The 13,068-nt window shown below is 43.3% G+C and overlaps 1 protein-coding gene across 4 annotated transcripts in view; it reads left to right on the forward strand.

Moving 5' to 3' along the window:
* ARHGDIG (Rho GDP dissociation inhibitor gamma) overlaps positions 1-13,068 on the forward strand; it is a 129,107-nt gene that overhangs the window by 83,877 nt on the left and 32,162 nt on the right. For 3 of the 4 annotated variants that reach the window (XM_030211771.1, XM_030211768.1, XM_030211767.1), the window contains 2 exons: positions 8,295-8,471; positions 9,002-9,085. In XM_030211771.1, the coding sequence (XP_030067631.1) occupies positions 8,300-8,471; positions 9,002-9,085 (256 nt within the window). In that variant the 5' untranslated portion in view covers positions 8,295-8,299. Of the gene's footprint in view, positions 1-5,630; positions 5,728-8,294; positions 8,472-9,001; positions 9,086-13,068 lie in introns of all 4 variants that reach the window. The other variant, XM_030211769.1, reaches the window with a different exon arrangement.

The following is a 13,068-nucleotide window of genomic DNA, read 5'->3' on the forward strand; positions in this document are numbered from 1 at the left end:
AATTGTTTATTACTTTATGATACGCATGTTAATTTTTGTGAAATGTGTGTTTATAATTATCTTTGTGTTTTTATGTCAGACCCCTGAGGCAGGCACTTGTGCGCCGAAACACAGCCCGTGTCCGGTCTTTTTCACAATAAAGGACTGCCATTGTCTCTTTCTTGAAGGCCCAAAGTTTATAATAGAACATGGAAATAAGGTAATCTTTTTATTGGACTAATTTTAATACATTTTGACTAACTTTCAGAGAACAAAACCCCCTTCATCAGGTCAGGATAGGATACTGTAACAGCACTATACTGTATTGACCTGAGGAAGGAGGTTTTGGCCTCTGAAAGCTAAATGTATTAGTCCAATAAAATGGTATTTTATTTTCTATGTTTTATTTCTATTTGTTTGTAAAGTGGTGATTGGTACTTGTTAGTTTTTTCAAATTTACATCTGCTGTCTTTATATTTTGCACAGTACTATGGGACATTTTCTGTTTCTGTGGTGTTGCACAGTCTGGCATCTTGAGGGTTCAGTTTAATTTTTGTCTAAATAGAGAGTTTATGATTACTTATTCTATAGTGGATTAGGGTGTATCTGTGTTTGTGAAAAAGACATGGCTTTCAGTTGGCATCGACTGTGCAGGATCGACGATCTGTACTATTCTATCTGGTTTTGTTTTACAATAGGTGAATTGATGTTCTAGTGCTCACTAGTGTTTAAGATGTTTTCTTTTTTCTTGTGTGACTTGTAGAAATTACTGCTTATGGTATGCTAGAATTGCTCTATAGGTCCTGAGTGTTTTGTATTCTCGGTATGCCTAGTACTGGATTTTGGAGGGGGGTGTTAAAAAATGACCAGCCCCGGGTGTTAACTACCCTAGGTACGCCACTGCTCCTGTGTACTCTAAATATAATTTTTCTGATGTGCAAAATAGATGTTTCCGTTCCCCGAATATCTCTTGAATAAACCCTTTTATGATACCTGCTATTCAGCAACAGCTAAATATCTGGCATTATTATTATTATTTATTGCATTTGTATCCCACATTTTCCCACCTCTTTGCAGGCTCAATGTGGCTTACAATACATCATGAGTAATGGAAATATATCAGAGAATAGACAATTAGTGTTACAGCAGGATTTTGGGTAACATAATAATGATAAGACATGGTAGTAGTATAACAAGCAGATATTGTAAAACAATTCTGAATATGTGTGGGGGGAGTTGTGTATATTCACATTGGTTGACTTTTGTGGTATGCCATGTTTAAGAGATGGGTCTTCAGTAGTTTTTGGAAGTCCGTTAGTTCGTAAATCATTTTTAGGTTATGCGGCAATGCGTTCCATAGCTGTGTACTCAAGTAGGTAAAGTTTGACGCGTGTATTAGTTTGTATTTTAGACCTTTGCAGTTAGAGAAGTGCAAGTTAAGGAATGTGCGGGATGATCTTTTGGCATTCCTGGTTGGTAGGTCTGTCAAGTCTGACATGTAGGCTGGTGCATCTCCGTGAATGATTTTGTGGACTAAGGAGCATATTTTGAACGTGATACGTTCTTTAAGTGGGAGCCAGTGTAGTTTCTCTCGTAAGGGTTTAGAACTTTCGTATTTTGTTTTACCGAATATGAGTCTGGCTGCAGTGTTCTGGGCTATCTGAAGTTTGATTATTTGCTCTTTATAGCCGGCATAGAGTGCATTGCAGTAGTCTAGATGACTGAGCACCATAGATTGTATCAGGTTACGGAAAACTGACCTTGGGAAGAAAGGTCTTATTAATTTCCACAAAGAGTGGAACATCTTCTTGGTTGTGTTTTTCGCGTGGGTCTTGAGTGTTAGGTGTCGGTCGATGGTAACTCCAAGAATTTTTAAGATGTCCGAGATTGGAAGATTCAAATTTGGTGTGTTAATGGCGGTGAATTTGTTCTTGTTATGTTGAGAGGTGAGTATTAGGCATTGGGTTTTATCTGCATTAAGTTTCAGCAGGAATGCATCCGCCCATGAATGCATGATCTGGAGTTGGTTGATATCATTGGAAATTTCCTTTAGATCTTGTTTGAATGGGATGTATGTTTGTACAGCGCTGCGTATGCCTTGTAGCGCTATAGAAATGCTAAATAGTAGTAGTAGTAGTAATGTAGATCGTTACATCGTATGCGTATATGTAAGGGTTGAGGTTTTGATTTGATAATAGTTTGGCTAAGGGTATCATCATTAAGTTGAATAGAGTTGGTGAGAGGGGGGATCCTTGTGGGACTCCACATTCAGGTATCCATGTAGCTGAAGTGACTGAGTTGGATGTCACTTGGTATGATCGTGTGGTTAGGAATCCCTTGAACCAATTGAGAACGTTACCTCCTATTCCGAAGTACTCAAGGATATGTAGAAGTATTCCATGATCAACCATGTCAAAAGCGCTTGACATGTCAAATTGTAGAAGTAATATATTCTCTCCATTTGCAATCACTTGTTTAAATTTAGTCATGAGAGTAACTAGTACTGTTTCAGTGCTATGGTTAGACCGAAATCCCGACTGGGAATCGTGGAGTATTGAGAATTTGTTTAGATAGTTTGTGAGTTGTTTGTCACTAACCCTTCCGTTAGTTTGGTTATTAAGGGAATGGATGCTACTGGCCTGTAGTTGGTTAGTTCACTGGCGCTTTTCTTTGCGTCTTTAGGTATTGGGGTGAGTAAAATGTTTCCTTTCTCCTTCGGGAAGAGTCCATTTTGTAGCATATAGTTCAAGTGTTTCGTAATGTCTGTTATAAATTGTTGAGGAGCAAATGTCATAAGATTATTTGGGCATATGTCTAGTTTGCAATGAGATTTGGCAAATCTTTTGAGCGTTTGGGAGATGATGTCCTCTGATAGTGTCTCGAAATTGGCCCAGGTTCTGTCTGCTGGGTAGATGCCAGGGTCTGAGTCTAGGCAGTCGAGGAGTTCAGCATAATCGATGGTACTGACAGGTATCTTGAGTCGCAGTTGGATGATTTTTTCGTTGAAGTATCTCGCGAGATTGTCTGCCCCTGGTGCGTCTTTGCTGTTGGTTGTGACTGGTGTAGTATTTAGTAGATTATTCACGAGTTGGAAACGTTTGTGTGTGTCTTTGTAGTTCAGTCCAATTACATTTGTCTAATGGTATATTTGTATTTTCTTTGGAGTTGTTTCCAGGTGTTAAGTGTGGGTTCGTCTTTCTTTTTATTCCATGCGCGTTCTAACCTTCTGACTTGGGTTTTAATTTTTTTCAGCTCTTCATTGAACCATGGTATTGACTTCTTTCTATGTGAAGATCTAGTTTGGATTGGAGCAATGTTATCTAATATAGATTTGCATCTGTCATCTCATTCTAAGAGGAATTGGATTGTATATGCTTTTGTTGTCCATTCGTTGTAGTAGATCTGTTGCCAGAATATTACCAGGTCTATTTTTCCTCTCGTGGTATAGGTTTTTCGTTCTTGTTTATTCGGTGATTTATTCTTTCGCCATTGGAGGGAGATGTTTGCTTTATAGTGGTCGGACCACGGTGTGGGTGCCCATTTTGTGTCTGTTATTATGAAGTTTGAGTCAGGATCGAATTTGTATGTGTGTGTCCTTTGATGTGAGTTGATTGCGTGATTGTCTTGTGGAGATCCCTTAGTTGTAGGAATTCTTCGCATTCTTGGGTGTTTGTTGAATTCGGATCTTTGAGGTGCAGGTTGATTTGAGGTAGAGACACAAGTGTTTGAAATGAAGTCCATGAAGTGTGCGTGGGAGTCTTGCCAATTGCCTGGTGGTCTGTAGAGCAGGACTGCGCTAAGGTTTTCCTGCAAGTTAGGGTGATTGATTGTTACCGAGGCGATTTCAAGTTGTGGCAGAATGGATTCAGCTGTGGTTATGATGTTGAACTCGGATATGTATATTATGGCTATTCCTCCTCCTCTTTTTCCGTTTCTTGTCCAGTGGCTAATTTTGTATCCTGGTGGACATAAATCTAGGATTATGGGGTCTTTAAGGTCATGAATCCAGGTTTCGGTGATGAATAGGAGATCAAGATTGTCTGTGGTGATCCAATCCGTTATAATCTCTGTTTTATTTACTACTGATCTAGCGTTTGTGTATCCCATTTGGATTGGTCGGTAAGGTTCTGTAAGGGACTTGGTTGTGTTAATTTTTATTATTTGCCCGTTTTCTTGGTATCTGGTTCTGTTGTGTCCTTTCTTCTCTTCCTGTTGGTTATTTCCGAATGTATTTGTTTTTCCTTTTAGTTGGTTGTTATTCTTTTGGGCTGGTGAACTCTAATTAGGTTGTTTGTAGGTTTTGTGTGTTGTGGGTAAATTGTTGTTTATATTGGGGGTGGTTCATTATTTTCTTCTCTTTGTGATCTTGGGTAAGTGTCTCATCCCTCCACTGCCCTATGTACCAGATTGTAAACCTTATGGGGACAGGGAAATACATACAGTATCTGTATTTCTGTGTTCAAAAACACACATTTATGGAAAAGAGATCTATTGCAGGCTAAACCTAACTGCTAGATACTGGAAGGACGTGCTAGGAAATGGACAATTCTGAACATACCCTGTTTCTTATTTTCCTCTAAGCAACTGCTGCTTGTTGCTTGTGCATTTTACACCTCATGAAGTCCAGCAGGAGGCTCTCTTTAGGACAATGCAGGTGTTGAGACAAGCATTATCTATCTATCTATCTATTAAAATTTGATAAAAATCACCCTTATTGCAAGACAAATCAGAGCAATGTACAATCCAAAAAAATCAAAGCAAGAAAAGAACTCCATTAAAAATAGATAGGACAGAAGTTAGCAGTGAGGCAGAGATAATCTCCAACATACCCTGGTATTGGCAGGGCCACTGAGATGGGGGGGGGGGGGGGGCGTGGGGGCAAAATTTCTTGGGCCTGGCCTCCAAGGGGGGGGGGGGGGAAGTCCTCTGGCACCGGCAAGCTTCTTCCTGCCTGTCTGCTTCCAGGTCAACTTCCTGTTCTGGGACAGGAGACTGACAGAGTTAAGAGCTGTGTGCTTCTAGATCAGCGTTTTTCAACCAGTGTGCTGTGGCACATTGGTATGCTGCAGGAATTGAGAGTCATTAGTAAGCTAGCTTAATTTGTGCCGGAACAGAGTATACCTTTTAAAAGTTTTTCCTTGTGTCTAGCAGTTGGTGCCAGCGAGCAGCGATTCATACAGTTTGCTTGCGCCAAACCTGGAGCCTTATCTCTGATGTAACTTCCTGTTTCTACATATGTAAGAAGTTATGTTAAGAGAGAAGGGTCCGGGGTTGGAATGAACAGGCTGTATGAATCGCTGCTCGTTGCCTCCAACTGCTGGAAACAAGAAAATTTTTAAAAGGTACATGGGGGGGGGGGGGGGGGGAGAGGAGGTCAAGAGAGACAAGGGAAGATGCCTGTGTGCTGGCTGGAGAAGGAACAAGAGGGAGAGAGATTGGCCTACTTGTGAAGATGGAGGGGGGGGAGGAGAAGTTAAGTGCTGGACTATTTGAGGGGGGGGGGGGAGAAGAGAAGGTAAAATGCTGAACCATGTGTAAGTGGGGGGAGGGTAGAAGGAAAATGCTGGACCATTTGTGGAGGTGTGCCTTGACAATTTTAGCACCATGTAAGTTTGCCGTGAGTCGAAAATATTTGAAAATCTCTGTTCTAGATTGTGACGCTGCAACTGCTTGATACTTGAAGGAGGGGGAAAGGTGATGCACCTGGAGGATGGGGTGCTGCTCCGCCCTGGGTAGCAACCAAGCTAGGTATGCCACTGCCCCTGAAACACAGTATTGGGCAAGGTGAACTGTTGATTTAATCCAGCATTGCAATTACATAGTAAATGATGACACACACAGACCTGTGTGATCCATCTAATCTGCCCAGCAAAGTGGTTAAAATTATACATACCACTTTATGCAGGTTTCATCCCTCTATGCTATAGTGAAAAGTTGTACACCCTTCCATGCCTTATTTGAAGGTTATTTGAGTTTTGTATGAGTCCTTTGTGTTGATCCCATGTGTTTTTAAATTGCATCACTATTTTTCACCCCACTACCTCCACTGGAAGGGAATTCCAGGCATCTACTATGCTTGCTATAAAAAAAGAAGTATTTCCTGATATTATTCTTAAATTGACCTCCCTGCAACCTCAGTTCATGTCCTTTAGTTTGCATAATAATACCTGTCAAGTATTTAAATGTCTGCATCATATCTCCCCTGTTCCTTCTTTCCTCTAGGGCAGGGGTTCTCAAGCCAGTCCTTGGAACACACTCAGCCAGTCAGGTTTTCAGGATATCCACAATGAATATGCATGAGAGAGATCTGCAAACAATGGAAGCAATGCATGCAAATTTACCTCATACATGCTCATTGTGGATATCTTGAAAACCGGACTGGCCTGATGTTTCCAGAGGACTGGGTTCAGAACCCTTGGTCTAGGGCAGTGATGGCGAACCTTTCAGAGCCCGAGTGCCCAAACAGCAACCCAAAATCTAATTATTTATCGCAAAGTGCCAGTACTCATTATGGGCGGAGTCACCACATATGACTCCACCCCTATGATAGCCACACCCCTTACACCAGCCATGGCGCATATAAACAGACATCATTGAAAATATTTTACTAGTATAGGAGAAAAAAATAACATGATTTTCTTCCATTATAAATCATTTCTGTAAGCTGTTACAGCTCTATTATACCCAGTGCAAAATAAGACAGCAGATGTAAATTCTCAAATTGGACATATTCCAAACACTAAAATGAAAATAAAATGATTTTTTCTACCTTTTGTTGTCTCTGATTCTGCTGCTCTCTTAACTCCGTTTCCAGGGCTTCCTTTCCATTTCTTTCTTTACTTTCCTCCTTTCTTCTTCATTTCTTGCCCTCCATCCATGTCCAGCCACCCTCCTCTCCCCTCCAGCCACAGATGTCCAGCCACCCTCCTCTCCCTCCAGCCACCCTCCTCTCCCCCCTGCCTGCCCACCCTCCCTCCCAGCACCAGGCAGGCCTCCCTCCCACCCAGCACCCAGTAGCACCCAGCTCCAGGCCTGCCTCCCTCCCTCCCAGCACCCAGTAGCTGCCAGCACCAGGTCTCCCTCCCACCCACCTACCCACCCAGCACCAGGCCACCCACCCACCTAGCACCAGGCCACCCTCCCAGCATCAGGCCTCCCTTCCACCCACCCAGCACCAGGCCTGCCTCCCTCCCTCCCTCCCTCCCACTCCCTCCCAAACCGACGAAGCACCAGGCCGCCCTCCCTCCCAGCACCCAGTAGCTCCCAGCACCAGGCCTGCTTCCCTCCCAAACCGACGAAGCACCAGACCTGCCTGCTTCCCTCCCTCCCAGCACCAGCGCTCACCCTCCCTCCCTCCCTCCTCCCAGCACCAGGCCTCCCTCCCATCCAGCACCCAGTAGCACCAGGCCTGCCTGCCTCCCTCCCAGCACCAGGCCTGCTTCCCTCCCAAACCGCCGAAACACCTCCCAGCACCAGCGCTCGCCCTCCCTCCCTCCCAGCACCTCCCAGTACCAGCGCTCGCCCTCCTCCTCTGAAATTGAAAAGGCGTCGGCAGCTACAGCGAAACGCGGCATGGTCTTCGCTCGGCGCGCCTTTGCTTTGCTTCTGTCTCTCAAGCTCTGATCCCGCTCTTATGTTGGGTATTGAAATGGATTCTGGTTTTTGTTCTCTCTCTCTTCTCTGCTGCCCACAAACAACTAGTTATGAACTGCTCATGGGGCTGCCACAAGTGAGACAGTTTTAATGGCAGACCCTAAACGGGTTGAGGTTGCCAGCGCCACTCCTAGCCATACTGGTTTTATTGAGAGCCGAGTATTGATTAGTTGATCTGTTATACTTTGTACTGGATGGATAACTGGTTTTCCTAGATTTCAATTCAGTGCCCTGTTACCTTAGATGGTAGGTATTGATTAGGTCAAAAGCAAAGAGTGGGAACAGAGTCAGACACTTCAAAACAGACCAGAGATGCTGGACATAAATCAAAAATCTTTAATGGAGAATGACTCAACAGGGTACCATGTTTCAGCACACACGGTGCCTTCCTCATGAGTCTACACGGATACAAGTGCAAACAACAAAATAATAATAAAAATAAACATATGAGCCAAAACAATAAAAGCAATATAACGTATGTAAAAATGCAAATAAGCAAGCAAAGTAAAAGACATGTAGTATATTAAAAACATGTAAACCAAAAAAACAAAACAATAAAAGTAATACAATCTATGTTAAAATATAAGCAAAGGTATTGATTAGGTATCAGGTTTTCTTATCTGTTGGGTATTGATTGTGTTCATTAATACTTTAACTCTTAGGTATCATGGCTGACAAGGAAGGAATTAAACAGAACTGTGAAGAGGAAGATGAAGGGGATGTGAACTACAAAGCCCCAGAAAAGAAGTCACTGCAGGAAATCCAAGAACTGGATCAGGATGATGAGAGTTTAAAGAAATATAAAGAGGCTCTTCTGGGCTCTGTACCAGTGGCCATAGGTAAGTGGGTAGAACGGGCTGCAAAATATCTGCATGCAGCACTTGAGGACTATCAGTCACCAGCCATGACCCCTGAGGCAGGCGTTTTGTGATGCCGAAACGCGGTCCGTGTCGGGTCCTTTGTCAAAGTAGCAAATAATGTATCTTTCAAGCACTATTTCCTGAGTTGGATTTGTCTCTTTTGGTCAGCCTCTACTCTTGGTTGTTTGGTTTGGTCAACGTAGAGATTCTTCCTGTTTGTTGTTCCTGACCAAGAGTGGATGCCAGTAGGTGCTTGAGAAATTTGGAACGGTAGCCAAGGGCTAGAGTGATAAAAATAACAGAGATCAGCTGTGGGGAGGGAGTTTGACTGGGGAGGTGCAGGTGTTGCTGCTATGGATATACATGGTTTGTTTTCATACAGTGAATCAGAAGTAACAGAGGCATGTTTATGGGTGATAGTTTGTGGGGCATTTTCTGGGAGATAGTGTGCCCTGTGTGTACATTGTGCTGTGATACTTTATCTGCTTCTTACCTGTTTTCTCTTTCAGATCCCAGTGCTCCAAATGTGGAGGTTACGAGACTTACCTTAGTGTGCAATGAAGCCCCTGGTCCTATCACAATGGACCTGGGAGGTAAGGTGTTGCTTATTGGAGAGTAGCCAGATAAACCCTTATGTCGGTGTTGGATGTTTCACCTGCACAGAAGGGACATTGCCTTCCAGCTACACATATTACAACATGCCATACTTCCTCCAACTCCTCAATATTTTCTACATCACTTAGAGCACTGAGCAGCTAGATAAACTCCACGCCTGACAGCCCCTCCTCTTAGCTGTCGTTCATTAGAAGGAGGCACCGTTTCAGAGCAGAGAATATGAGTGAATGTGATCAAGTGTAAGAGGTTACAAGTACAGAGTCATGCACTTATAAATCTACACTGTGGGGTGAATTCTATATCTGGTACCGAATAAAAGTGCTATTCTGTAAGCTGAATTTAGGCGCGATTTCTAGAATAATGCTTACGTCTGGGAATCGCATATAATTTTAGGCGCAGCCATTTGCACCAACTGAAACGTGGCACAGATGTAGGTGCGTATCCCCCTCACTATAACAACACGCGTAAATGTAAGGAATGCCCCCGTTCCGCCCTTGACCCACCCATTTCTGTGCCCCCTTTTTCAACTCGCACGTAAAATTTAAGCACGGACCCCATGCCTAAATGTATGCGTGTATCTTACAATTAAATCTAATTAGTGCCAATAATTGCTTATTAAGCCAATTGGCACTAATTAGCTTGTTTAATTAAATTGCGCAAATTGGGTGCAGGCCCAAATTTGTGTATGCAATTTTTGGCGACTTTTATAGAATTAGAGGGTGTATGGGAAAGCACTTTTAATATAAAGCTTGTATGTTACTTATAGAGCCATAGGAAAGCAGTCACCAATCTTGTGCAGTGATCTTTATTCAAGTAGACTCGACATGGCCGTGTTTCAGCTGTATGGTCTGCATCAGGAGCCTGACATAATGCAAAAATGATTGCATACTGCTGAATCAGATCTTCCTACAAATGTGTATTCAATATGTATCATACATCAGTCATCCACGTTAACAATGTATTGTTCTAACAATCAATTAGATAAATTCAAAAATTCTCTGTACGGTGTAGCAGCATAACTTCAGTAGTTCTGTGCTATCCTACACCTCCCTCCCCATGCATCCAACTCCACCACTCGTTTAGTAGGAAATCAAGTGAAGCCCAAAAAGTCCCTTTGAAATCTTGTTCAGATTTTTACAGTATTGATGTGGTTGTGGTCCCTTTGGTTGCTAAAAGGACAATAGTGCACAGAACATGTTTTCCAGAGAATTCTGGAACCATTTTTGAATCTTTTATCATGGAAGCATCCTATATAATAAAACGCACCTCCAACGTTCTGAAGCCGAGAAAGTAAAGCCTTCAAGGCTTGAAGCATTCCTGCAACGTTCCGGAACTACGTGTCGTCAATTGAGGAGATGGAGCCTTACAGAGCACACGAATTCTTCAAGGCTTGAAGGCTTCACTGTCTCGGCTTCAGAACGTTGGAGGTGTGTTTTATTATATAGGATGTGCTCAGTGCTTTTCTTGTAGCACATGGGGGGAATTTAATATATGCTGATTAAAGTGGAGGAGTGGCTGGAGGGGGGAAGGGGACACAAGAGAATCTCTGGGTGGCTGGAGGGGGAGCAAGGGAAAAAGGAGAATCGCTGGGTGGCTGGAGGGGGGCAAGGGAAAAAGGAGACTCGCTGGGTGGCTGGAGGGGGTGGAATCATTGGGTGGCTGGAGGGGGGCAGGGAACAGAGGAGACTCGCTGGGTGGCTGGAGGGGGAGCAGGGGACAGAGGAGACTCGCTGGGTGGCTGGAGGGGGAGCAGGGGACAGAGGAGACTCGCTGGGTGGCTGGAGGGTGGCAGGGAATAGAGGAGACTCAGTGGGTGGCTGGAGGGGGGGCAGGGAAGAGAAGTGCATCGGTGGGTGGCTGGAGGGGGGCAAGGGAAAAAGTAGAATCGCTGGGTGGCTGGAGGGGGAGCAGAGGAGAGAGGAGAATCGCTGGGTGGCTGGAGGGGGGACAGAGGAGACACACTCGCACCCAGCACTCTCTTTCTGTCACACGCGCACATTCTCTCTCTCTCTCTCTCTCTCTCTCTCTCTCTCTCTCTCTCTCTCTCTCTCTCTCACTCTCACTCACTCACTCCGAGGAAAACCTTGCTAGCACCCGTTTCATTACGGGCCTGTTTTACTAGTCACCACATAAAGTTTGCAAAGGCTTTTCCTAACTCAAGATTACTACAAATAATGGCCGCGAGGGGGGGTGATTTGCAAAAAGTTATTCTTTTTGGGCAAGTATTTGCTTCAACTCAGTACTACAATATGTGATTATAATGTCTATAATCTCTCCCTACCTCTCCAAAGATACACAGTTGGTTAGACAGCTGTCCATTGACTCCAACCTGCATCTGATTGTTTCACAGCCTTTTGTAAATGACAATCCAGTAAAAGGCAAGAAATGAAAACTGCATGGGGCCAACATTTAGGCCGCCGGAGTTAGACCAGCTATTCAGTGCCAGTCCATTTCCGGTGACTGGCATTGAATATCTGGTTACTTGTTGGCTGGTTAGAAGATAGCCAGCTAAGTCAATATTTAGACTTAGCCGGTTATCTTTAAACCAGTCAAAGATATACCAGATTTATTTATTTGGCCGTGAAACCTGGTTTAAACCGGGTGATATAACTGGCTATCTGCTAGCTGCTATCCGGGGATATTCAGCGGGGGATAGCCGGTTATCCGCCACTGAATATCAGTAGATAGCCGTTTAAGTGCTGTTTAACTGGTCAGCAGCCGACCAGCATGTGTTCAGCTAATTTAGCTGCACTGACAAAATCCTTCCCTGACCTCAAATAATGGCAATTGGCTCAGAATGTGTGACTTACTACTACTAATATTCCAGTTAAACATTTATATAGTGCTAAAAGCAGTACAAAGCATTGTACAAACAGTGGTCCCTGTTCTGTGGATCTTACAGTTTAATCAGGACAATGAGGAGAAATCATAGAATCTGAAGCGGAGCCAGCGTGCCAGGCCAGCATTTTCTCTCTCCTTCACTGTGACCCATTGATAGATGACTTTACTTGATATCTAGTGCACCTTGTGATGTAAAGGGGCCCATTAAGCCTAAAGCACCTTTTTATTCTTTCCAATCCAGTGGATATTGAAATTATATGTAAGGAGTCAATGTCTATCTAGGGGCAAAATAATTCTATGAATATTTAATGGATGGGGCCAAATGTGACATGGGGGAGAACCCAATGGAAAGTCACATCCCTGATTTTATAAGTGGCACCCAAACGTAGACACGCAATAGAATAGGGTCACGTGTATGCGCATACTGGCTTAATTGGCGATGACGATCATTAAGTGGCCTTAAGTGTGTAATCAATTTATGCGCCTATTCTATATCCTTTGTAATGAAAAGACTTGAGCTTATTTATATAGCACACTAAATTAATTTTTTAGGTTTTCTTGCAGACCTCAGTATGGGGATCAAGTGGCTAATAAACTTTAATGCCGTATTTGAGCACCCAGAATTGTCACTGGTCCTTGTATGTTAATTGTTAATAATTTCATACTATTAATCATGATGTTCTTATTTGGAAGATGCTTTTGTCTAAAGTCTTTCAAGTCTACTGTATTTAAATAATAGCTATTGCTTTATAATAGTCAACTTAGCTTTATAATGAAGTCAGCTATGGAGGATTCTTCTATCCAACATGCAACGTGTTTCAAGGACGTACCCCCCAAGTTAACTGTCTGCCATACATGCCGACAAAAGTCTTCGCTGTGGTCAAGATTTATTCTATATCCAGCATACCTAGTTTCTAAAGTGTGCATCTCCTAAGGCAGAGGTTCCCAAACCTGGTCTTGGAGGCACCCCAGCCAGTCACACATTTGGAATATCCACAATAAGTATTCATGAGAGAGATTTGCATGCACTGCCTCCACTGCATACAAATCTCTCTCATGAATATTCATGGTGGATATCCCAAAAACCTGTCTGACTGGGGTGCCTCCAGGACCAGGTTTG

Source organism: Microcaecilia unicolor, chromosome 8 (genome assembly GCF_901765095.1).
Source record: "Microcaecilia unicolor chromosome 8, aMicUni1.1, whole genome shotgun sequence".
NCBI classification, from domain to species: Eukaryota; Metazoa; Chordata; class Amphibia; order Gymnophiona; family Siphonopidae; genus Microcaecilia; species Microcaecilia unicolor.